The 25,774-nt window shown below is 37.7% G+C and overlaps 1 protein-coding gene and 1 pseudogene across 2 annotated transcripts; both read right to left on the bottom strand.

Annotated features, from left to right (window-relative positions):
• Positions 1-249: 249 nt before the first annotated feature.
• Positions 250-7,396, bottom strand: LOC101348299 (LIX1-like protein; annotated as a pseudogene).
• A 749-nt stretch (positions 7,397-8,145) lies between these two features.
• LOC101360184 (olfactory receptor 4C16-like) lies at positions 8,146-18,450 on the bottom strand. 2 transcript variants are annotated; one of them, XM_023741805.1, is made up of 2 exons: positions 18,437-18,450; positions 8,146-9,145 (listed from the first exon to the last, which is right to left on the bottom strand). In XM_023741805.1, the coding sequence occupies exons 1-2, from the start codon at positions 18,448-18,450 to the stop codon at positions 8,227-8,229; spliced, it is 933 nt and encodes a 310-aa protein (XP_023597573.1). In that variant the 3' UTR covers positions 8,146-8,226. The 2 variants fall into 2 exon arrangements, with proteins under 2 accessions (XP_023597573.1, XP_004387782.3); XM_004387725.3 differs by lacking the exon at positions 18,437-18,450 and having other exon boundaries at positions 8,146-9,162.
• Between the last annotated feature and the right edge of the window lie 7,324 nt (positions 18,451-25,774).

The following is a 25,774-nucleotide window of genomic DNA, read 5'->3' as shown; positions in this document are numbered from 1 at the left end:
GTAAATTGGAGTGGGGATGTTTCAAATGAAACTACATCCAAAAGCTGGAAATAAGAAATGAGATTTTTTTAGCAAATAGGAATCCAGGTGTAGAATTTATACATACATTATACATATATATATATATATACATATATATATATTTGAAAGTATAAAATTGAGAAAGTACGTATAGAGATCATCTTAAGTCTTAGAAAGGAGACATATAAAAATGGACCAGGAGAGGATGGGATGTATGGGGGTGGAGGCCTAGCAGTTGGAAGAGTGCATACTGGCCAACTGTCCAGGGCCAGCATGAGAATCTCTTTCTTCTCCTTGTGGAAGCGCAGCTCCTTGCCTGCCAGCCGGGCTTCATCCGATTCTAGCTCAGTGGAGGCCAGCTCTCTAGATAGTGCCCCCGGCACACTCTGCTCCTGGCTCACCCAGTCCGATGCCATTTGGTGGCGAATATCATCATCCAGGGCTTGGTGTGAATAATGTGCCAACACCTCCTGTCAAGAGCACTGTGTTTCTCTCATGGCCTTAAGGCTGCCCTTCCAGTGCAGCAGTTGGAAAACTGTCATTAGCTCCTGGAACTCCAACATTGATTTGTCCTTGTTGGATTCCAGCATGAATCGGAAAGCACCAATCCCTGTGTTTGGGTTGTCAGCCTCCTCCTTGTTGCCATTGAAAGATGCCAGGGCCTCAGAGACACTCTTCTCAATGAACTCATCAGTGATTCTCCGGGTAGGATGTTCATTAAACACAGAGTTCATTAATGCAATCTTTGCAGCGCTCCGCCGAGCCTCAGCTTTTGTGGGGCAAAACTTTTGAGGCTGAAGCAGCTCGGCTTCTTGTGTCCCTTGTCTCTTCAGCTTCTGCTTCCTATGTCCTCTCGACCCTTGGTCCTCACGCCCACATCTGCCCTGCTGGGGCAGGTGTTCCAAAGCTCAGTAGCTCCACGGGTAAATGCCCAGAGGTACCCCACTCCACCAGGAAGCCTCCTGCTCACAGGCATTCAGCTCTCTCGCTCCGTGGGTCGGCTCCAGTGCCGACTTTCACCGGTCTCCTGGTTCTCTGCTGCTGCTGGTCCTCTGTCACTGCCGCACGTCTATCCATTCACAGTTTTAAAACTACTTCCACATGTTAGGTATCTGTTAGAGCAGCACCCCACTCTCTCGGTACCAAATTCTGTCGTAGTCGTCTAGTGCTGTTACAACAGAAATACCACAAGTGGATGGTTTTAATGAAGAGAAGTTTATTTCCTCATAGTCAAAGTAGGCTAAAAGTGCAAATTCAGGGCATCAGCTCTGGGGGAAGGCCTTCTCTCTCTCAGTCTTCTCATCAGGGTTCCCCCAGACTAGGAGCTTCTCAGCACAGGGACCTCGGTCCAAAGGATGCCCTCTGCTCCCAGCACTGCTTTCTTGATGGTATGAGGCTCCCAGAAAAGGACAAATTTATAGAAACACACTACCTACCTAAATTAACACAGAGGTAGAACAACTAAATAAACCTATAACAAAAGCAGAGATTGAAAAGGTAATTTAAAAATTCCCAACAAAAAAACACCCTGGCCCAGATGGTTTCACTGGGGAAGTCTACCAAACTTTTAGGTAAGAGTTAACACCACTACTACTAAAGGTATTTCAGAGCATAGAAAAGGATGGAATACTCACTAACTCATTCTATGAAGCCAGCATAACCCTGATACCGAAACCAGGTAAAGACACCACAAAAAAAGACAATTACAGACCAATATCCCTCATGAACATTGACGCAAAAATTCTCAACAAAATTCTAGCCAATAGAATTCAATAACATGAAAAAAATAATTCACCATGATCAAGTGGGATTAATTTATACCAGGTATGCAGGGATGGTTCGACATTAGAAAAACTATCAATGTAATCTATCACATTACTAAAAAAAAAAAAAAAAAGACAAGAACCACGTGATCTTATCAATCAATGCAGAAAAGGCATTTGACAAAGTTCAACACCTATTCATGATAAAAACTCTCAACAAAACAGGAATAGAAGGGAAATTCCTCAACATAATTAAGGGCATTTATACAAAGCCAAGAGCCAACATCATCCTAAATGGAGAGAGTATGAAAACATTCCCCTTGTGAATGGGAACCAGACAAGGATGCCCTTTATCACCACTCTTATTCAACATTGTGCTGGAGGTCCTAGCCAGAGCAATTAAGTAGAAAAAGAAAAAAGGGCATCCAAATTGGTAGGGAGGAAGTAAAAGTATCTCTATGTGCAGATGATATAATCTTAGACACAGAAAACCCCAAGGAATCCACAAGAAAACTACTGGAACTGATAGAAGATTTCAGTCAAGTTCAGGATACAAGATAAATATACAAAAATCAGTTGGATTCCTCTACACCAACAAAGAGAACTTCCAAGAGGAAATCACCAAATCAATACCATTTACAATAGCCCCCAAGAAGGTAAAATACTTCGGAATAAATCTAAATGAGATATAAAAGACCCATACAATGAAAACTACAAGGCACTTCTGCAAGACACCAAAAGAGACTTGCATAAGTGAAAAAACATACCTTGTAGGAAGACTCAACATAGGGAAAATATCAATTCTACCCAAAGCGACCTACAGATACAATGCAATCCTGATCTAAATTCCAATGGTATTTTTAAATGAGATGGAGAAATAGATCACCACCTTCATATGGAAAGAGAAGAGGCCCTGCTAAGTAAAGTATTAATCAAGAAGAACAAAGTGGGAGGCCTCACATTACCTGATTTTTAGAACTTATTATCCCACCATGGTAGTCAAAACAGCCTGGTACTGGTACAACAACAGATGCATAGACCAATGGAACAGAATTGAGAAACCAGACATAAATTCATCCACCTATGAGCAGCCGATATTTGACAAAGGCCTGAAGTCTATTACATAGGGAAAAGACAGTCTCTTTAGCAAATGGTGCTGGCAAAACTGGATATCCATTGGCAGAAAACTGAAACAAGACCCATATCTCACACCATGCACAAAAACTAACTCGAAATGGATCAAAGACCTAAATATAAAATCGAAAAAGATAAAGATCAAGGAAAAAAAATAGGGAGAATTCTAGGCACCCTAATACATGGCATAAACAGAATACCAGCCATAAGTAACATACACAAACACCAGAAAAGAAACTGGATAACTTGGAACTCCTAAAAATCAAACGCTTACGCTCATCAAAAGACTTCACCAAAAGAGTAAAAGGACAAACAGACTAGGAAAAAATTTTTGGCTACAACAAATCCAATCAGCATCTAATCTCTAAAATCTACAAGATACTGCAAAACCTCAACAATAAAAAGACAAATAATTAAAAAATTGGCAAAGGATAAGAACAGGCACTTCACCAAAGAAGACATTCATGAAGCTAACAGACACATGAAGAAATGCTCACTGTCATTAGCCATTGGAGAAATGCAAATCAAAACTACAATGAGATACCATCTCACCCCAATAAGGCTAGCATTAATCCAAAAATCATGAAATAATAAATGCTGGAGAGTTTGTGGAGAGACTGGAACACTTATACACTGTTGGTGGGAATGTAAAACGGTACCACCACTTTGGAAATCAATTTGGTGCTTTCTTAAAAAGCTAGAAATAGAAGTACCATACGGTCCAGAAATCCTACCCCTTGGAATATAACCTAGAGAAACAAGAGCCATCTCGTGAATAGATATATGTACACCCATGTTCACTGCAGCACTGTTCACGATAGCAAAAAGATGGAAACAACCTAGGTGCCCGTCAGCAGATGAATAGATAAACAAATTATGGTATATTCACACAATGGAATACTACACAACAGAGATGTATCCATGAAACATCTTAAAACATGGAGGAATCTGGAGGGCATTATGCTGAGTGAATTTAGTCAGTCACAAAACGACAAATATTGAATAAAACCTCTATTATAAGAACTCTGGAAAAGGTTTAAATACAGACAAAAACATTCTTTGATGGTTACGAGGGTGTGGAGGGAAGGAGACAGTTATTCACTAACTAGATAGTAGACAAGAATTATCTTAGGTGAAGGGAAGGACAGCACACACTACAGGGGAAGTCAGCACAACTGGACTAAACAAAAGCTAAGAAGTTTCCTGAATACAATCAAACACTGGAGGGACAGAGTAGCAAGTGTTGGGGTCTGGGGACCGTGCTTTCACGGACATCTAGGTCAACTGGCATAACAAAGTTTATTAAGAAAATGTTCTGCATCCTACTTTGGTGAGTGGCGTCTGGGGTCTTAAAAGCTAGCCAGCGGCCATCTAAGATGCATCAATTTGTCCCAACCACCTGGAGTAAAGCAGAATGAAGAACACCAAAGACACAAGGAAAGCATTAGTCCAAGAGACATAAAGGGCCACATAAACCAGAGATTTCATTAGCCTAGACCAGAAGAACTAGAGGGTGTCCAGCTACCACCAATGACCACCCTGACAGAGAACACAACAGAGAGTCCCTGATGGAGTAGGAGAAAGGTGGGGTGCAGAAATCAAATTCTAGTAAAAGGAGCAGACTTAATGGTCTGACTAAGACTGGAGGAACCCCGGAAAGCATGGTCCCCAGATTCTCTATCAGCTCAGAACTAAAACAATTTCTGAGGCCAACTCTTCAAACAAAGATTGGACTGGACTGTGGGAACATAAAATGAGACTCATGAATAGTGTACTTCTTAGCTCAAGTAGATACATGAGACTAAACAGACAGCTTCTGTCTGGAGGTGAGGAGATAAGAAGTCAGAGAAGCTTAGGAGCTGGTTGAATGGACATGGGAAATCAGGGGTGGAAAGGAGTGTGTTGTCACAGTATAGGGAGAGCAGTTAGGGTCACATAACAATGTATGTACAAATTTTTGTATAAGAGACTAACTGGAAATGTAAACTTTCACTTGAACTACAACAATAAACAAAAACTAAATAAAAAATAAGTTAAAAAAGAATACAAAATGAATAACAACAAGAAAGAAAAAAAAATCAATCAAAAGTTGGAAACAAAGAAGGAGGATTGGTAGTTGGAAAATATGGCCTTGATGATAGAAATGATGCCGGAGACTGCATGATAGAATTTTGCAAGACCAACGACTTCTTCATTGGAAATACCTGTTTTCACCAACATAAACAGTGATTATACACATAGCCCTCACCAGATGGAATACACAAGAGTCAAATCGAATACATCTGCGAAAAGAGACAATGGAAAAACTCAATATTATCAGTCAGAACAAGGCCAGGTGCTGACTGTGGAACAGATCATAAATTGATAATATGCAAGTTCAAGTTGAAACTAAGACAATTAGAACAAGTCCATGAGAGCCAAAGTATGACCTTGAGTATATCCACCTAAATTTAGAGACCATCTCAAGAATAGATTTACCTATTGAACACTAATGACCAAAGACCAGACTAGTTGTGGAATGACATCAAGGACACCATACATGAAGAAAGCAAGAGGCATTAAAAAGACAGGAAAGAAAGAAAAGACCAAAATGGATGTCAGAAGAGACTCTGAAACTTGCTCTTGAACGTAGAGTAGCTAAAGCAAAAGGAAGAAATGATGAAGTAAAAGAACTGAACAGAGGATTTCAAAGGGCAGTTCTAGAAGACAAAGTAAAGTGTTATAATGACACGTCCAAAGACCTGGAGACAGAAAACCAAAAGGGAAGAACATGCTAGGTATTTCTTAAGCTGAAAGAATTGAAGAAAAATTCAAGACTTGAGTTGCAATAGTGAAGCATTCTACTGGGAAAATATTAAACAATGCAGGAAGCATCAAAAGAAGATGGAAGGAATACACAGAATCATTATACGGAAAAGAATTCAAGTTCAACCATTTCAAGTTGTAGCACATGATCAGGAACCGATGACACTGATGGAAGAAGTCCAAGCTTCACTGAGGTCATTGACAAAGAACAAGTCTCCAGGAATTGACGGAATATCAATTGAGATGTTTTAACAAACACAGGCAGCACTGGAAGTGCTCACTCGTCTAAGCCAAGAAATCTGAAAGACAACTACCTGGCCAACTGACTGGAAGAGATCCATATTTATGCGTATTCCCAAGAAAGGTGATGCAACAGAATGCAGAAATTATCAAATAATATCATTAATATCACAAGGCAAGTAAAATTTTGCTGAAGATCATTCAAAAGCGGCTGCAGCAGTATATCAACAGGGGACTGTCAAAATTCAGGCCAGATTCCGAAGAGGATGTGGAAGCAGGAATATCATTGGTGATGTCAGCTGAATGCAGAGAATACCAGAAAGATGTTTACCTGTGTTTTATTGACTATGCAAAGGCATTCGACTGTATGGAGCATAACAAATTATGAATAACATTGTGAAGAATGGGAATTCCAGGACACTTAATTGTGCTCATGAGGAACCTGTACATAGGTCTTTCGAACAGAACAAGGGGATATTGTGTGGTTTAAAGTTATGAAAGTTGTGCATCAGGGTTGTCTTCTTTCACCATACTTATTCAGTCTGTATGCTGAGCAAATAATCTGAGAAGCTGGACTATATGAAGAAGAACAGGGCATCAGGATTGGAGGAAGACTCATTAACAAACTACATTATGCAGATGACACAACTTTGCTTGCTGAAAGTGAAGAGGACCTGAACCACTTACTGATGAATATCAAAGACCACAGCCTTCAGTATGGATTACACCTCAACATAAATAAAACAAAAATCCTCAAAGCTGGACCAATAAGCAACATCACGATAAACAGAAAAAAGGTTGAAGTTGTCAAGGATTTCATTTTACTTGGATGCACAATCAACACCCATGGAAGCAGCGTTCAGGAAATCAAAAGACCTCTTTAAAGTGTTGAAAAGCAAAGATGTCCCCTTGAACACTAAGGTGTGCCTGACCCAAGCTATGGTATTTTCAATCGCATCATATGCTTGTGAAAGCTGGATGATGAATAAGGAAGACTGAAGAATTGATACCTTTGAACAGTGGTGTTGGCAAAGAACATTGAATATACACGGCGGTCTGCCAAAAGAATGAACAAATCTGTCTTGGAAGAAGTACAACCAGAACGCTCCTTAGAAGCAAGGATAGTGAGACTTCTTCTTACATACTTTGGACATGTTGTCAGGAGTAATCAGTTCCTGGAGAAGGTCATCATGCTTGGTAAAGTACAGGGTCAGTGAAAAAGAGGAAGACCCTCAACAAGATGGATTGACACAGTGGCTGTAACAATGGACTCAAGCATAACAATGATTGTGAGCATGTCGCAGGGCTGGGCGGTGTTTCGTTCTGCAGTACATAGGGTCGCTATGATTCAGAACCAACTGGATAGCACCAAACAACAACAACAACCACATAGGGGAGCCAACCCAGAGGATCTGGATAATTTTGTGATTCATGTTTCTCACCGCTCTGCACAAACATTTCCTGTTTTAGCTCTGAAAGTCCCATTCTTTCTCTATCAGGACACTGGTTTCACCAGAAGAAGTCTTCAGACGCTTAACCATCAGTCTTATTTATAGTTCTTCCACTTTTATTGTAAATTTCTGCCTGCAGGAGACTTGGTGACAGTGGCAGCAGGGGCTCTATATTGAGTCCATGTCCAGGAGACATAATAGATGGAGTCTTCTGGGTAGACACCTACAGTGGATCCAATAAACACTCTGTTTTTATCTTTTTCTTTTCTTGAAATAGAAGAATACATCACCACAACTCTGTCAACAGGAATCTACTACTATGCAAAACTTTCAATAGCAGAATCAAAAAAAAAAAAAACCCGTTGTCATCGAGTTGATTCCAACTCATGGCAACCCCATGTGTTTTTTGGCTGTAATCGTTACAGAAGTAGATTCACCAGACCCTTTCCTCCATAGCACTGCTGGGTGGGTTTGAACTGCCGACCTTTACTTCATAGTCGAGCAACACCACAAATCAACACCAGATCAAAATTACAAGTGGTTACAGTCTTCCAAGGGAGGCAGAGAGACCATTGTGAAAAATCTAAGGCAATGGGTCTCACATACCTGTTTATACCTGGTGTGGTCTCTTCCTCAACATGAAGTTGAGTCAACACTAACCAGTGTATGTGTTCATATTGCCCATTTTCCCAAAGAAACTAGCTCTCATTCCCCAAGATAGGATTCTATTAAATCCAAAATAAGAAGATACTATTTTCTGTTGAATTCTTCTAGGTCAATTTAAGCTATGAGAAAGGATTTGAAACTTCCATTTATCTTTGGTCATCTGAGATCAGTTTCTTGCTCCATAACTTCCTCATGGAAATTTTCACCTCTGCATTTCTCAGAGTATAAATCAGAGGGTTAAGCAAAGGTGTTCCAATTGTATAAAACACAGCTATCATCTTATCCATGGGGAAGGTGTTTGCAGGGCGTGTATATATAAATATAGAAGGACCAAAGAACAAGATGACTACAATGATATGGGAGATGCAAGTGGAAAGGGCTTTTTTCCTCCCTTCAGCACTGTGGTTTCTCAGAGAATGCAAGATGATAACATAGGAGAACATCAGCATGACAAAACTCACTATGCAAATGACTCCACTATTGGACACCAGTAGTAGGTTGATCATATAGGTGTCTGTACAGGCAAGTTTCAACAAGGGCTGGAAGTCACATAGATAGTGATCAATCACATTGGGACCACAGAAAGGTAAACTCAGGGCCAGAAAAATCTGAGCCAAAGAATGCACACAGGCCCCAACCCAGGCTATAGCTACTAACACACTGCAGACCCGCCGGCTCATGATGGTCATGTAGTGCAGGGGTTTACAGATGGCCACATAGCGGTCCACAGCCATGAGAATAAGGATGAAGATCTCCAGACAGCCAAAGACATGAAATGAAAAGATTTGGATCATGCACTCACTGAAGGAGATAGTGTTATTCTTCAGAAGGGCATCCACAATCATTCTAGGGGCTATGGAAGTAGAGAAGCTGGTGTCAGATAAGGATAAGTAGAAAAGGAAGAAGTACATTGGACTCCCAAGTGCCTGGCTGGTCTTGATGGTAACAATTATCAAGAAGTTACCCAACAATGTCCCTAAGTAGAAAAGCAAGAAAAAGACAAACACTAATTTCTTTTTACCAGGATCTTGTGTCAACCCAAGCAGAATGAACTCAGTCACATTACTATTCAGCAGCATGATTTCATGAAGTGTGAAATAGTTTATCTGAAAAAAGAAATACAGGAATTAATTTATGGTGCTATCCAACAGTGTGAAATATTTTAAGCAAATTAATTTGTGGGTTATGCAATGTTAAGGGATATTTTGAGCAAAAATAAACATTTCTCAGCAGGAACATTCTAGCTGCTGTTTCTTAGTAAGTCACTTCAACTCTTTCTCCTCAATTTTTAATGACCACTTCATAGGGTCATTGTAAGTCTCAAACAAGCTTATGAAAGACACTGTCTTAAATCACTCTTTAAAAGAAACTGCTTGTTAGCATTAACTTGTTTCTGCTCTTATTAATTTGATTTACTTGAGGGATATAAAATTAGGATATATGGTTCCAGCTTATTATTTACTTTTTTACATATTCAATAGACCTTGGAGCCTATGGTTTGCATTGTTTATCACTCAGCATTTAGGATGTATTTGTCTTCCATTTTGAGTTTAATGTTATAAACATAAAGTCATACACTATTGCCATCCTTATAAAGAATATCTTATTTATATATAGATTTATGCATTACATATTAGTGATCCATTCTTATTTAAATGTATATTACTTATAAATATATAATAAACCAAAAGAAATAAAAATAATACGTTGCCAACAAGTGAATTCCATCACATGGAGACCCCATGCGTCATGGAGTAGAACTACTCCATAGGGTTTTCTAGGCTGTAATTTTTACAGAAACAGATCACCAGGCCTTTCTTCCATGGTGGTGCTGGGTGGGTTTGAACTACCAACCTTTAGGTTAGTAGTCAAGCACAACCTGTTTGCTCCACTCAGGGACCAACAAATATATACTATGACCCAGTTATTTACTAAATACCCTCTACCAGATAATCCAGCTTGAAAAAGGGAGTAAGAAACACTCATTTACCCCATTGCCTTTGAGTTGATTCTGACTCATAGCAACCCTATAAACACTTATTAAACCAACCAAACGTATTGCTGTTGAGACGATTCCAACTCATAGCAACCCTACAGAACAGAGTTGAACTACCCCATAGGTTTTCCAAGGAGTGGCTGATGGATCCAAACTTCTCACCTTTTGGGTAGCAACCCAAGTCTTAACCACTGTGCAACCAACCAGTGCTCCATAAACACTTATTGGCTTCTAGATAATCTATTTTTACCTTTAAACACCTCAGTAATATTTAGTACCTGACATTTGCTAATAAGCATAAATGAATGTTCTTTGTCCATTGGTAATATCTCAAATATTCCCATTTCTATTCTTCCAGTTTCTGAAAAGCTGAAAATCACCTTTTAGAACACCTAAAGGCCCTGAACTTACATTTCTAAATTAGAAGAGAGGTGAGGACTGCTTAATAGTTCATGTTTCACAATTCAGGATTTTAGCTTAAGCATTTTAGATCCAGGCAGTAGAAGCAGGGTTTGTCACCAGGCACACCAGGTAGTTGGTGTAGGATCAGAGCATTACTGTAATCCCCAATAAAGTTTGTATTATCCTCGTAGCTGGAAACCCCATGTTCCTGGAACAGAGCAGAGAACCAGAAAATGGAGGGCAATGTGGTTAGAAGAGGGATAGTGGGTAATTAGTAACTGACTTCTTTATTAAATTTGTTTTCTGTCCTGCCAAAGTGAACGACTATTATTCAAATTTGAAATATCACATCTTTCAATGAAGACTTCTTTTACAAATTTAGACAGAAATAACGAAGAGCTTCACTTTCAAGGACAAAACATTTCTTTACATCTTTCTCATCAATATGACATTGGAAGGGTTACCATATGCAAGGAAAAATATATACTGAAAAGTTAGGTATTTAAATATAGAAGACTTAATTATCTCATTGTGTCCTTCCCCAGTCATAGCCATACCTCCAATACATTGTTTTGAGAGTTGTGAGTAGGCCAAAATCCAGACTGTGATCAGACAAAATAGACTAGTTTTCCCCTTCCTTTGTAAATTGTCTTTTCCTCAACACACTTTAAATAAACCTTATCTTCTGCCAAAGTAAAACCTACCCTTGGAAAAATTCCTGATGAAGCTATTCACTTTGGAGTTCAAAGGATAAAATATATTTTTCTTTGGACTATATGATCTTGGGCAAAGATAAACTGTAAGATCCTGAGTCTTGGTATTTTAATAATTACAATAAGCTCATCCCTTTCTTTATTCATTTAAAATAGTGATTCATCATAAAATGTTTGTTCTTGAAAATACAGTAGGCATTGAAGGCAAGATGATACAAAAGTCTCATTCACCTCCAATAGTCTATGATTTTGGAGACTCCTTTGAGAGTAGAGTTTTGGGTTTGTGTATTAGTAATCCTGTTAGGGTGTCCATTTCTAAAAGAAGTTCATTTTCTACATACATTTTGACATAGATCTTTAAGTTAAATTAAGAATCATAAATACTTTGTATTAACTTGTTAATAATTTTGGGTCCTGTCTTAATTACCTAGTGCTGCTATAACAGAAATACCACAACAGGTAGATTTGATGCACAGAAATTTATTCTGTCACATTTTGGAGGCTAGAAGTGCAAAATTAAGGTGCCGACACCAGGGGAAGGGTTTTTCTCTCTGTGGCCTCTGGGGGAAGGTCCTTGTCACTTCAGCTTCTATTTCTTGTCTCCTTGGTGATCTTCATGTGGTATGGCATGTATCTTCCTTCATCTCTCCTTGTTCACTTGCTTGTTTAATATCTTTTACATCTCAAAAGAAATTGACTTAAAACACATCCTACACTAACATTGCCTCATTAACATAACAAAGAAAACCCATTCCCAAATGAGTTTATAGCCACAGGTATTAGGGTTCTGCAGTCTTAAAGCCCATTTCTATCAATTCATATTCCAGACAAGCCAGACTACTTCAATCATACATTTATTAATATTCTTGAGAAACAATGTCTGGAAACGCAAGTAAGGTATTTTTTTTTTTTGAAAAAAGGAATTTTTAATCTATTTTTTAGTCTACAAAACATCATGATCTAGAAAAGCTTGAATATATTTCCCAAACTGACAAATACTCATTGAATTCCATGTATAATAAGGATATATTGAAGACACAGTGGGAGCATAGGAATAAGGGTTAGAAAATGTATCAGGTAAGAACTTTATAATGGAAATAATGTGGAAGCCAAAGATTAAAAACCAATGAATAGGGATGAAGTCTCAAAACCCATCTTGCTGTCTCCTTTCTTTGGGGATCCTTTTCATTTCCAGCTGCTTTGTCCTTCTCAAAACTTGGTGACCCAACTACAGAGGAACCTCCTCTAGACAGCCTTCAACGATTGTCTTGTGATGAAGGAAATTCTCTCTCCTACTTTCTACAAGCTTACTTTATAACATTTCTTATATTACATATTATCACTTACAATGCAATTATTTGTATGGCATTGTTTTAACTTCCTTCCTCAAGTAAGATTCTTAGAAAACTATGTGTTCGCAGAATTTTATTTTCTACTGTACCAAATCAAATGCCTTCTACAGTATAACTCCACTGATAATCCGTTGCCATTGAGTCGACTCCAACTCATAGAGGCCCTATAGGATAGAGTAAAACTGTCTCATGGGTTTCTAAGGAGTGGCTGGTAGATTTGATCTGCCGACCTTTAGGTTAGCAGCCGATCTCTTAACCACTCTGCCACCAATATAGGTGCTCAGTAAATGCTTTTGAACTGAACGCTGTCTACCTCTTAAAATGTACTAATATTTATCTACCAATAAATATTACTAATTACTATATAATATTACTAATTATTAATATTATAATGCTATTCTGCTTACTAGGAGCCCTGGTGGCTCAGTAGTTAAAACATTCAGCTGGTAACTGAAAGGTGGGCGGTAGGAACCCACCAGCTTCTCTGCAGAAGGATGTGGCAGTCTGCTTCTTTAAAGATCACAGCCTTGGATACCCTATGGAGTAGTTCTATTCTGTCATATATGGTCGCTATGAGTCGAAATTGACTCAAAGGCAGTGGGAATTCTGGTTACAAAATATATTCAAACTATGAATTTAATGGCTCTTTCTATCTATCATATATAGTATGAGGAACACACAAATATATTCCAAATTTATAAAGCTGGAGAGAAAAAGAGATAGATTTTAAATAACTTAGTGTATCAGTTCCATAATCCATAGTAGAAGACAATGCACTTTGCACTGCACCACACTGCCATGTAAGACACTGAGACCCATGAAGATGATAATCTTAAGCATTTGTATTTTTTTACATGAATACTTGGCCCTTCTTGTTAGTTACCATCAAGTTGCTTCCAATTCATGGCAACTCATGTGTGTCAGAGTAGGTTAACAGGTTGTCCCACGGGTCTTTAGCTCTCAAAAGCCCAGTCAAAGGATTATATAGTCTACCCTTTTTAGCTCCTCTCTCTATGTAACTGAATCCCATGACTTCTGATATATGGTAAAGAGATACCTTGAAAACAGTCTGACCTGAGAACCAAAAGGTTGTCATAAAATTCAATATACATTACCTATGCATCCTTTATCTGGTTGCCCCAAATGTAATGACATTAATATTTAATTGTTCTTCTTTCTGAATTTTATTAGAGAAGCAAGAGTATTACAGAGGCACAATGGTAAACAAGATGACAAGAGGAAGTAGGTTGGATAGGGACAAATATTGAGGAACAAGGATGATCTTTATCCAAAATATTTTCAGGAACTCCCCTCCCACTAATGCGGCATACTATCTTTCACCTTATTTGTATAGTTTTTAGCTTCCTTATCCTCATGTTTGCTCTGAAGTTTTTCAGAGTTGTCATTATTCAACTTTTCAAAATAGATCTCAGAAGAGTGTCAACTGCAAATTATATGCTTTCCTTTTCATTTTGGAAACATGCAAGGAGTAATGAGTCAACACTGTGATAGACAATATTCTATTTACTGCACTCACTTGGAGATGGAAAATCTGGTATTCTCCAGAAACTATGTCTAGGTCACCACCTCCGTTAATTTTATCTAATTTCTAATCAGACATAAACTCTTCTAACTTTCTAGTACTTGCAGCTCTTCACTAAAACTTCATTGCTATCTTACAACAAAAGCATTTGCGGACTTTTCTATACTCTGCCATCTCAAGAAACAATAGACCTGGACTTCAATCTTCTCTTCTCACACAACGATGATGGCTTTTCACATACCAGATGCTCATAAAATATTTGTTGAATTCAAAAGATTGATTTTTTTTTCCCAAACTTCTATTGTGTTCTATTTGTTTCCTAAGTTAATGGTAACCTTTTACAAACATTAAGTTGTTTTTTTTTTTTTTCCCTCTTCTTTTCTTAGAGGATGTGGCAGCAGTATATTCACAAAACATGGAAGCACATTAGAAGATAATGCTGGATTACTCTATATGATGTCTCTCTGAGCTCATAAAGATGGAAGTAATCTTTTACTTACCTGTTAGAAGACTGTCAAAGTTACTATCAAGTCTGTCCATTCCTTTTTTAAATAAGCCTTCTCATAGAATACTGAGAAAGAAGTTCCTCTCTTCATTCCAGAGGGAATATTTTAAGACATAATGATGTAAGGCATTATCATTCGAGAGAGTATTATTCCCTAAAGTTTTCCTGTCTGTGCTGTTCAGAAACACCCCAAGTGTTGTAATAAACTTAACTTTTCATTTATCTATCTAGACTATAAGAATAACAAGTTGTTGTTGTTGGGTGCAATCCAGTCGGTTGTGACTCATAGTGGCCCTATAGGAAAGAGTAGAACTGCCCTCATACAGTTCCTAGGCTGTAATCTTTACTGGAGCAGATCACTGGGTCTTTTCTCCCACAGAGCAGCTGGTGGATTCTAACCAAAGACCTTTGGGTTAGCAGCCCAGCACTTAACCATTGCACCAGGAAGGCAAATTAACCTTCCTTATACTCAGAAACCACAAACACAATTGTTTGTTAGGTGCCGCAGGAAGATCAAAGGTACCAGAGACTAAAGGAAAAAGATAAGTGGTGATGAAAGTTGTGTAGAAAGCAGGAAAAAGAAAAAATAATATCACTGATAAGAGAGGAAGTAGATCACAGAAAGAGTTCCAGTCCAACTTGGTGCCCTAAGTTGTCCCTCCTTCCATTAAAACCTGTTCCATCAGGTGGATTCCAACACGTAGCAACCCTATAGGACACAGTAGAACTGCTCCATAGGGTTTCCACAGAATGGCTGATGGATTCCAACTGCTGACCTTTTTGTTAGCAGCCAAGCTCATAAACACTGGCCACCAATGGTCTCCTCCCTGCATTAGGAGACAGATTTTTCTGACTCTTGAAATTTATTTGCAAATACAATTCAAGGGGGTCATTGGCATCCTGAAACCAGATATTCTATGCTTTGGGCTATAAACATCCTCTACCAAGAATCCACAGATTTATAGCAAGGGGTCTAAGGAGATAATTATATATAAATAACTATATATAAATGTATAACTACAACTCTCTCTCTCTATATATATATATATATAGAGAGAGAGAGAGAGAGAGAGAGACCTCATGACACAGTGGTTAAGAGCTCAGGCTGCTAAACTAAAGACTGACATGTCAAATCCACCAGTGGCTCCTTGGAAACCCTATGAGGCTGTTCTACTGTGTCCTATAAGGTCGCTATGAGTCGAAATCCACTCGACGGCAATGGTTTTTTGTGTTTTTTGGTATATATATAATTATAGTTATGGTTATAGTTACAGTTATAGTAGTTGTTGTCGTTGTAGTTATAGTTATTTATATGTAATTACTTGCAACTTAATAGGTTTCTCATATTTTCTAATTCATTTCCATTTGTTCTGCTAACTCATGTTAGTAAAAAGACATTTATTAGAGAATATTGTTTTACTGATATAATTTTACTTCGCTAAATATTTATTGAATACCTTTTATATAGTAGACTCTGTGTTTATACCTTTACGTAAGTTATATGTATTTATTTCACATAACTATTTCATGAGTTAGGTATTAGCAATGACTTTTTATATGAGAGAAAATTGAAATTCACAGAAGTTAAGCAGCTTGCCTAGATTGCACATTTAGAAAGTTCAATACTGGGGTCTATACCAATGACTGTTTTCTTCCATGGTTTGTCTTCTTTCTGCTCATTTTCCATACACTCACCTAAACTGGAAGTCGGGGAGGACTAGAAAGTGATGATGATGAAAGACGTAGCTAATAGTTAAGTGATGGTATGTCAGGTTGAGGAGTTTACAATTAATAGTAAAGCATTGAGGACAGACTGAAATTCAAGTGCCCGTAGTATATGCAAGTGAAAATGTTCAGTACACAGTTGTATTGAAAAATTATGAAATTCAAGTCAGGGTTATAGAACCAGATTTTGGAATCCTTACCTGTGTATGATAGTTGAATTCATGAGATTAGATGAGGTCACCCAAGGAAAACAAGCACAGAGTTTGGATAAGTGGGCTAAGAACAAAATGTAGGGTTATGCTAACATTGAAAAGACTGGAAGAAATAAAGAAAAATCCCAGAAGGACCTCAAGAAGCATTTTCAAAGAATCATGAGTAAAATCACGAAAGAGTAGCGATGTGGAAACTAAAGCTGTATAATTTTAAGGAGGAATGAGTAAGTTTTCTGTATAAGAAGGCCATGTGAAACTCATACACATGCAAATCTTGATTGAATTGATCAAAGACTAAAGAAATGTAAAATAGGAAAAAGGGCTAGAAGCTAGGAAATAATTCCACTTTTATTCCTCAAATTGATCAGGTTCTACCAAACTCTAAGCATTCAATGAAGGTAGGGACCATGACTTTTGTTTGCCGGCATACCTACTATAGTAAGTATTTAGTGAATGATAGTTTATAGAATGCATGTAATAATCACTTAGTAACTGAATGAATAAAGCAAAGGAAACAAAACTATAAAATAAGTAATAATTTATAATTACCTTTACTGAAAAAGTAACTATGTGATGGTAAATAAAGTAAGTAGAAGAGATACCCTCTGAAATTACACTAAGACCACTAATTTAAAAGGACAGCAAACAGAAGTGGGGTCAGGGTTTGAGACACTCATGAGGTAGTGTGCAATACTGGGTCAATAAGGAATGGATGCATTCATCCTTTGGTGAATATAAACATCTTTCCATATACATTCTGCCTGCTTCATAAGGATGCTAAAGATGAGTTGTAGAAACAGTGTTAGTGGACCCTGATAGTTTATGCCTTACTAGAGTCCATTTTCCTTCTTTGGATAACTGAACCTTGATCTTTCTCTGAGGAACTAAGTTGCAAGATGTTCCAATATTCAACTTTCTAAGGCAATACCAGGTATTTTCACAAAGAGTGTAGGAAATGCAACCTAACCATGTGCCAAAGAAGGAGAGGACAGGAATATTTGTGAACATCCCTAAAAACCCGCACATTATGAGGAAAAGATTAAGTAGAATATTCTATTTTTTTTTAATTAATCAGGAACATGGATAAATTCGTAATTCACAAAAAGCCTAGGTTTACATTTTTTAATACCTATCTAAAAATGTCAATTCCTAGCCACTTAGTCTGTGTCATATTTAGAATACAATTTCTAGAACATCAAAATAGACTGGTCTCTTATGTAGAAGAAAAATGGCAGAAATATTTCCCCTTATTTATTAAATATTATTAAGATACGTGGTCTTTAATGTTGGGTTTGTGGTATTTCATTAATTTTTATTAATCAGAATAGTATCTATAGAAATGTTTTCATCAGCCATCATACCTATATTCATAGCTACTTTATTGCAGAACTTTTTGAAGCAAATAATTAAAGAGGACTTGTAGAGGACAGGAGAGGCATGATAATGAAGAAATCTTAGAGTTGTACATGATATCACACAGTTGTTTGATTCCTAGAATATAGCCTGAGCTGAAAAATCTAGCCAAGTAGAAGAATGTTTCCTGTTTGGAAAGTGTTAAGGAGATGAATCTTAACTCCTTCAATTGAATTATTACAGCTCAAGAAATAAATGAACCTCCAGAACCTTGAGTCTTGAGCGGACCTGTGATCTCCTAATGGAAGACTGTCTGCATGAGCTTTAGCCTGTAAGAAATTCCTTAAAGTGAAAAGCTCAGAAAGACTACATGATCAAAGATAGATTTACCTTCATTCTACTTCACCCAATATGATTTATTATTTGGTGTGTAGATGTTGTTATGCATAAGCCAAATGTTTCTCTGGGGTGTAATTTTTTGAGGTAATGAGCTAAATTAAAGCAATGATAATGATGTATTCTTTACTTCAGCCCTACTTACAGATTCCCTAGAACTGCCTCTGGCCCATGAAGCAGGGAAAGAAAAAGTGCATTCCCTGAGGTATACAGCAAGCTGTGGTCAATGTCTTCTTCCCACATGGTCTCTTGGTCTCCCGGGCTGATGCAATGCCTTAATTATTCAGAATGCTTGGTGGCAAAACTGCTTCCACACTAACAGCACTGTTATTTATCATCTGCCCAGTGATAACTTCTAGCAGCAATGATTTCTTGGCAAGAACTTCGGAGCTGATTCCTACTACTGAGCTACTGAAAATGGCTCCTACTAGCAGTTCCCAACTCCCCAACATAGGAAAAAATTCTCTGAAGACATTACATCAGCCGCCATGTGTACTGTTTCTATATCCAGAAACCTCACCAGTCAAGAACTGTGATTCAGGCGGCTTGCCTTTCTCCCCATCTCTGAGTTCATGCCAACTCTCTGTCTTCACACATAGCGTCTTCCTGAGATCATTCTTCTCCCTTCCTGTCATTCAGAGCATGGGCAGAGCTCCATCCATGCACTCAAGATTTATGATTCCCTTTGAAATTTTCCTTATGTATACATATATACATATATATATATCCATAGGGCACCTCAGAGTACCTTTTCAATGTGTAGACAATTGTTTATCAAACTTGAGTGTCTTGTAAAAGATTTTTAGTAGGGATGTGCTGAAGTTCAGCTTTAGCCTTGGTATTCAGTCAACATCATTTATTACCTTAGACATTAGCATTGGAAAGGTCAAAGAGCTGAATGTCTTATTCAGTGTCATTTCTGACATCCCTGACCTTCAGAGATATGACTACGTAGGTTACCATGATATCCAATCTACTTAATGGTACTAGTGCAAATTAGTCATGGCCTTCTGATTCATTGTTACTATATGAATATTCATTTTCAAATATTGGTGATCATTCTAGATGTAACTTGAAGAGAATATCTCCTTATATGTTTTATTATCACTTCGGTTTTCTTTTGGATATCAAAGAGTAACAACGTTGACATTCCCATAATATCAATAATTATAATACTAAATAACATTTTCTTCAAAATCAGAATACAGACATAAAAGTCACAACTACAGCTGACAGAAAATCATTTGAGGAAAAAGCAAAATGAAATTGCAAACATTTTCCTTCCTTCATTTTTGTTTTAACTAGCACCTCACTGCTAACAAATGAAATCCTTTTTTTCCTATTTATTCTTGCTTTGAATTAATTAATAAAATTATCTGCTAAAGCTAACATTGCTCTGTAACATTTAACTGTGCATACATATGGGTGCACAAACACATACACACACAAACACACAAAAAACACCATTAAGGCATATGAAATTTATTCTTTAATAATATTTTTTTACTTTTTGTCTGGTTTGTGTTATGGATTGAATTGTATCCCCCCAAAATATGTATTAGAATCTTGGCCCCTATATCTGTGTATATAATCTAATGTAATATCACCTTACATGTAATGTAATGTCATCACTTTCCTTAATGTAATCTAATGTAATATCATCACCATCCAAAATGTGAACTAATATGATGTAATCAAATAACCAGTTGAGGTCATACCAGTGTACGGTGGTCCATGCTGACAGTGTAGGGTAGATCCTAAATCTAATCACTTCTGAGTTATACAAAGAGCAGCATAGACACAGAGACATATATAGACATAGGGAAAAGACAGAAGCCATCTGATGACACTGGCAGTTGAATCTCTAAGCCCAGGAATTCCAAGGATTGCTAGCTACTAGAGGCCGAAATGGAGATATAAGGACCTTGTCTTAGAGCTGTACCCTGAGTTCAGACTTCTGGCCTCCTAAACTGTGAGAAAATAATTACCTGTTCTTTAAAGCCACCCAATTGTGCTATTTCTAAATCTAAGACAATTTGGATGCTGGTAGAGGATGATGACCATTGGAAGGGGTCTGGATAAATTCTTCCCATGAGATATAGAAGAAAGGTTTCCAGGATAAAGCAAGAAGCAGGAAGAGGAGGAAAAAAAGTTAGGAAGTTGATACTGGGTCAAGTCAAAAATGCAGAGTATTTGGAGGGAAGAAAAATAAGTTCTTTCTGGGGCCACCTGGGGATGGTGGATCCTTTAGGTACCAGTTCTGGTGACCACTAAAACAATATGCAAAATGATCTCCCTGGATTACTTGCCATCAGGGCATGCCACAATAGAAATTGACCCAGGGTTCCCAGCCACTGTAATGAGACTGAAGAACATGCAGTGGCCAAGATTTCTATTCTTGTTCTGTGGCATCAGAAGAAGGATGCTAGCACACCTGAGTATACAGGAAGGCTGCTGTAGTTATCAGTGGTGTGTGGTTAAGTGAACCCATCATGGATGATATTTGGAATCAGTTCTTCGGGGGTACATCATGTACAGAACTACACTTCCGGGGACATGGAGATAAGTGCTTTTCCCACTAGGTCATAGGAAACCACAATGAAATGAGCTCCCAGATTAGACTGGACTTGGTGGAATTTGAAGTCATCATTAGTTTGTTCTTGGTCATTTTGGTATTGGCTTTAGAAAACTCTAACCTCAGGGTCTGTTGGTCTGGGGGATGGAAGCATATGCCACTCAACATGTATCTGGCCACTTCTACTTCTGCCCCAGCTGTCAAATGTAACAAAACCAACTGGCTGCCTTGATATAAACTTAATTAATGACCTTAATTCACTTATTTCCATGTACCAATTATTAAAACCTGTATTTAATGTCCACTCGATGATATATCCCCAACTCCTCCTTCTAAATACTCTGAAAGTGTGCTGGCCCCATAAAATAGTCCCAGACGAGGCTGAGTTTATTTCAATTTTTAAAACCTCAAAGACTATGGGAAATATCAGAAATTTATGAAAAACATCCTTATCTTTAGGAAAGAACCAGTAGATTTTAAGGAATAAATCTATACTGTGATAATTCTGCTTTGAATATAAGTCTATAAACTTGGGTGCCTGTTCTGCCCTCTGAGATTGGAAATCATCCTCCAAAAAGCAGAGGCTATGGAGGTAGCACCATGGTCCTGGAACCGTAACATGCCCTAGTGAAAACAAACTGTTTGAGAAAAGTGACTTTAACATTCTGTCCCATGAAAACTGACTGGAACCACATTTACAATTATAGGTACAATAAAGAGAAAGAAGCTTGTTAATTATAGGAAGAATGTGAAACAAATATGTGGGATAAAATCAGGAATAGATGATGCTCCGGAGACTGCTCTTGAAGTAGCAGCAACAGCATTGGCATCTGCCTTGCCACCAGATTCAAAATGGTTTGCAATTTATTTGAAAAAGGATGACATTAACAGACCATTAAGAGAACTTGTAACTGAAACACACTTCCAGACTTTTTGGATAAAAATAAAATGACAACGATGCTAAACCTGAAGAGAAAAGGAAAGAACTTGTTACCAAAGGAGTTGACAACATATTTTTAAAAAATGGTGATTGGAAAATTTGGCAAGCCTGTGGATGAATAAATTAAGCTAATTCTATAATAAGTGTTTAGGAAGAAATTTCTGGTGATCTACTTAAGAAAATCAGCCAATGAAAACCCTGTGGATCACATCTGTCTGATCTGAAACTTACCATGGGAATGGCACAGGCCCTTGGAGCACTTTGCTCTGTTGTGCATGGGGTCACCATGAGTGAGGGGTCAATTTGTTGGCAGCTAATGAAAACAACACTGATAAATGCTCAGAGAAAAGTCAATTCTCAGGACCATTTCCTACACAAGTGCAGGAACAAACCACCCACCCTATTCTCTGCTCGCACTAGGACAGCCTGGTTTATGGTAATTTCTGTAGCTCTGTTCAAATCTACCACACACTCCCTGGAAACCCTACGGGACAGTTCTATTCTGTCCTATAGTGTTGCTATGAGCTGGAATCAACTTGACGGCATAGGATTTTTTTTTTTTTTTAATTAGTTCAGAGTATTTCTGACTACTTCTTCCTGTAATTTAGATTCACTTTCCAGTTATTTGACATTTTTTAAATAAGCAATTAAAATTGTTATTGTTGTTAGGTTCCATTGAATTGGTTCCAACTCATAGCAACCCTATGTACAACAGAATGAAACACTGCCCAGTCCTCCACCATCCTCAACAATCGTTGTAATGTTTGAGCTCATTGTTGCAGCCACTGTGTCAATCCATCTCCTTGAGAGTCTCCCTCTTTTTCGCTGACCCTCTACTGTACCAAGCATGATGTCCTTCTCCAGGGATTGGTCCCTCCTGATAACATCTCCAAAGTACATGAGATAAAGGCTCCTCATCCTTGCTTCTAAGAAGCATTCTGTTGTGCTTCTTCCAAGACAGATTTGTTCCTTCTTCTGGCAATCCATGGTATACTCAATATTCTTTGCCAACACCATAATTCAAAGGCGTCAATTCCTCTTCAGTCTTCCTTATTCATTGCCCAGCTTTCACATGCATATCAGGTGATTGAAAATACCATGGCTTGGATCAGGTGCACCTTATTCCTCAAAGTGACAGCTTAAAATTAGTTCTCATTAAATGAGGCACTTGTCTTTCTTATTAAATACATGTTAGCAGATAAGGACTATCAATTATATATATATATATTTATCAATTATATATATATATCAATTATATATATATCATTACTGATTTCTGTTACCAGGATTCTCTGTTAATAAAATCATATGGTATGAACAAACGATCATTTCCAAGATGCTGAAGTGAGATTTGATAACTCTTAGTCTAAATTATGATCAAAACATAGCAAACTAAAAGAAAATTGAAATTCTTTAACTTGATGAAAGGGTTTCTTCCAAAAACCTAAAACAAAGTCTAATTTAATTGTGAAAGAGATTCGGTAAATTCAGTAACAAGACAAGACCATCTTTTATTACTGTGGTCAAACGGTTAAGTGCTTGACTACTAACAGAGAGGTTAGTGGCTCGGATCCACCTAGAGGCATCTTGGAGGAAAGGCCTGGCAACTACTTCCTAAGGGTCAGTGCCACTGAAAACCCTATGGAGCATAGTTCTACTCTGACACACATAGGGCCGCCATGAGTTGGAATCAACTTAATGGCAATTGTTTTTCTTTTCTTTTCTTTTATTACTACAATACATTGTGCTGAAGGTCCTAACGCAGAGATCTCAACCTCACATACCTACAGATTCCAGTTGAATAAAACAAATGAGTAATGCCAGCTTGTGTGAAGACTTTTAAGGGGTCATAGGAATATGGCCTCTAGAGATGGAGCAGATCCCACCCTCCTTAAACGTCATCCATTACTAGCTCTGGTCTGATGTTGGCTTATGGGAGCGTGTGTCCAAATTTGCCAAACACTCAGATTTTCAGGAGAAGTATGGCATCCATATTTATAGGTGTATTTCATTGATTTGAATATGTTGATAACTAATTAAGTTTCTTTAAAACCCTTGGCTGAGCAGCAATCTTTGGATCAAACAAATTTTCAGGGGAATTCTGTCTGTGGGCTGTCACTTTGGAAACTCTGTTAACCAATAAAATAACAGCAAAAAGAAATAAGGTAATCAACACTCAAAATGAAGAGACACAGTTCATTATTTAGTAACATGTTCATCTACTTAGAAAAACTGAGACCGTCAACTGATAAATTTTAAGGTTTTTAACAGCATTTAGCTGAAAATCAACATAATACTATTTTCAGATAAAATTGCAATAAATATTTAGAAAATAAAATAAGTCACAAAAGAAGTTAAAACTATGTAAAGAACATAAAAATGTATGAAATCTTTATAAAAGAATACTAAACATCTTCCCGAAGGAGAACCGAATACAGTGAAATATAAAATTTTTTTTTTTAAACATAGTACTCAATAGCTCCAGACAGAGGAGAGAAAAACTGGACTTCCCTCTTTCTTTACTAAAACTGGAGGAAAATATGAGACAGCTGTTTCCAATATTGGAAAAAAGGCAGTATAGAACCAAGGTCTCTTAGGGAAGGAAAACAAAATAGGATAGACGCAAAGGTCGTGGACGGTGCAAACAGTTTGTGCTGGACTACTAAGCTAAAAGTAGTTCAAACCCACCCAACAATGCTATGGAAGAAAGGACTGGCAATCTGCTTCTGTGAAGATGGCAGCCAATTAAACCCTATGGAGCAATTTTATTCTGTAACATGTGGGGTGGCCCTGAATCAAAACTGACTCCATGGCAGCAGGTTTAAGTGTTGCTTTGTTTTAAGATAGCTGCAGGCTTCTGCCAGAGGCACTTTCTGATCTAAGTTTCTTATTGACATGAGGAAAAAGAGGTCAGAGTTCAGGGTGGCTGAAGAGACTGCAATCAGAGAGGCCAAGTCCTGGAGGGAAAGGAGCTATGCAGAGAAAAAAAAATCCAGAAATCTGCACAAGGGGCCTGAGCAATCTGAGTCTGTTGCTGAATACTGAGTACGAAATTGTGCATGTATGGGGTGAAACTCCACAAGACAGAGCAAAGAATAACCAAAAACTGCATGTATCATTCACCTTACGTAGTTCTCGTAATCTGTGCCTCTGCTTGACACAGTAACTCAGGAACAGGCTGACAAGGACTCTACTATCTTGTACCTGAATACACAAAGTGGGCCTTTAGATGATATCACAATCTGCCATACTAGTTATATGCAAATGCAAGGTCTTAACTTGTTTAAGAATGGGTAAAAAAAATATTCCTTGGACTACGGAAATATTCTGCATTATAAAACAAGTGAAAAAAATGGGAAACATTTTAACAAATAGGTAAATCAACAACATGGACATGAAGAAGATTTTCTTCATGAAATGGAAGTAAGTCTGGGAATCCATCTGCCTTGTACACTCAGGCTTTAGAAGACATGATTTTTTAATGAAATAAATAAAGCATGAAAAGTTAATATACAGGATGGTGGAAATTGTCTTTCTCCTTGAGTATTGCTGAGTAGTATTTTTTTTTAAATGTGTTTATTCTTTCATTTGCAAAATTTTATGACACAATACAGACTGAAAAAGTTATAAGGCCTTACTCTTTGTCATGTATAGAATATCGCCCCAAGAATTCCAACAAAGACTCGTTCTATGTGTGAGAATCTACCCTTATGTATTAAATGGGGCCCTGGTGGTGAACGGGTTAAACGTTTGCTGTTTATTTAATGTTTTAACAATATTTGGCACGTGATGTTATGTAGGATATCTCCTTTAATAATAAGAACTAAATATCAAATTATTTATCTGGCTATCTGTGCATACATAATTCCTAACCCAATTCATTTCAAAAATGCACAAGCCGGGGGACTCCGGCAAGATGGCGGTCTAGGCAGAAGCACCACGCCGTCCCTCCACAACAAAGATCCGAAAAACTAAGCCAAAC

Source organism: Trichechus manatus, unplaced genomic scaffold (genome assembly GCF_000243295.1).
Source record: "Trichechus manatus latirostris isolate Lorelei unplaced genomic scaffold, TriManLat1.0 scaffold00191, whole genome shotgun sequence".
NCBI classification, from domain to species: Eukaryota; Metazoa; Chordata; class Mammalia; order Sirenia; family Trichechidae; genus Trichechus; species Trichechus manatus.
The sequence above is the reverse complement of the archived record's forward strand: the minus strand, read 5'-3'. Positions and strand labels throughout refer to the sequence as shown.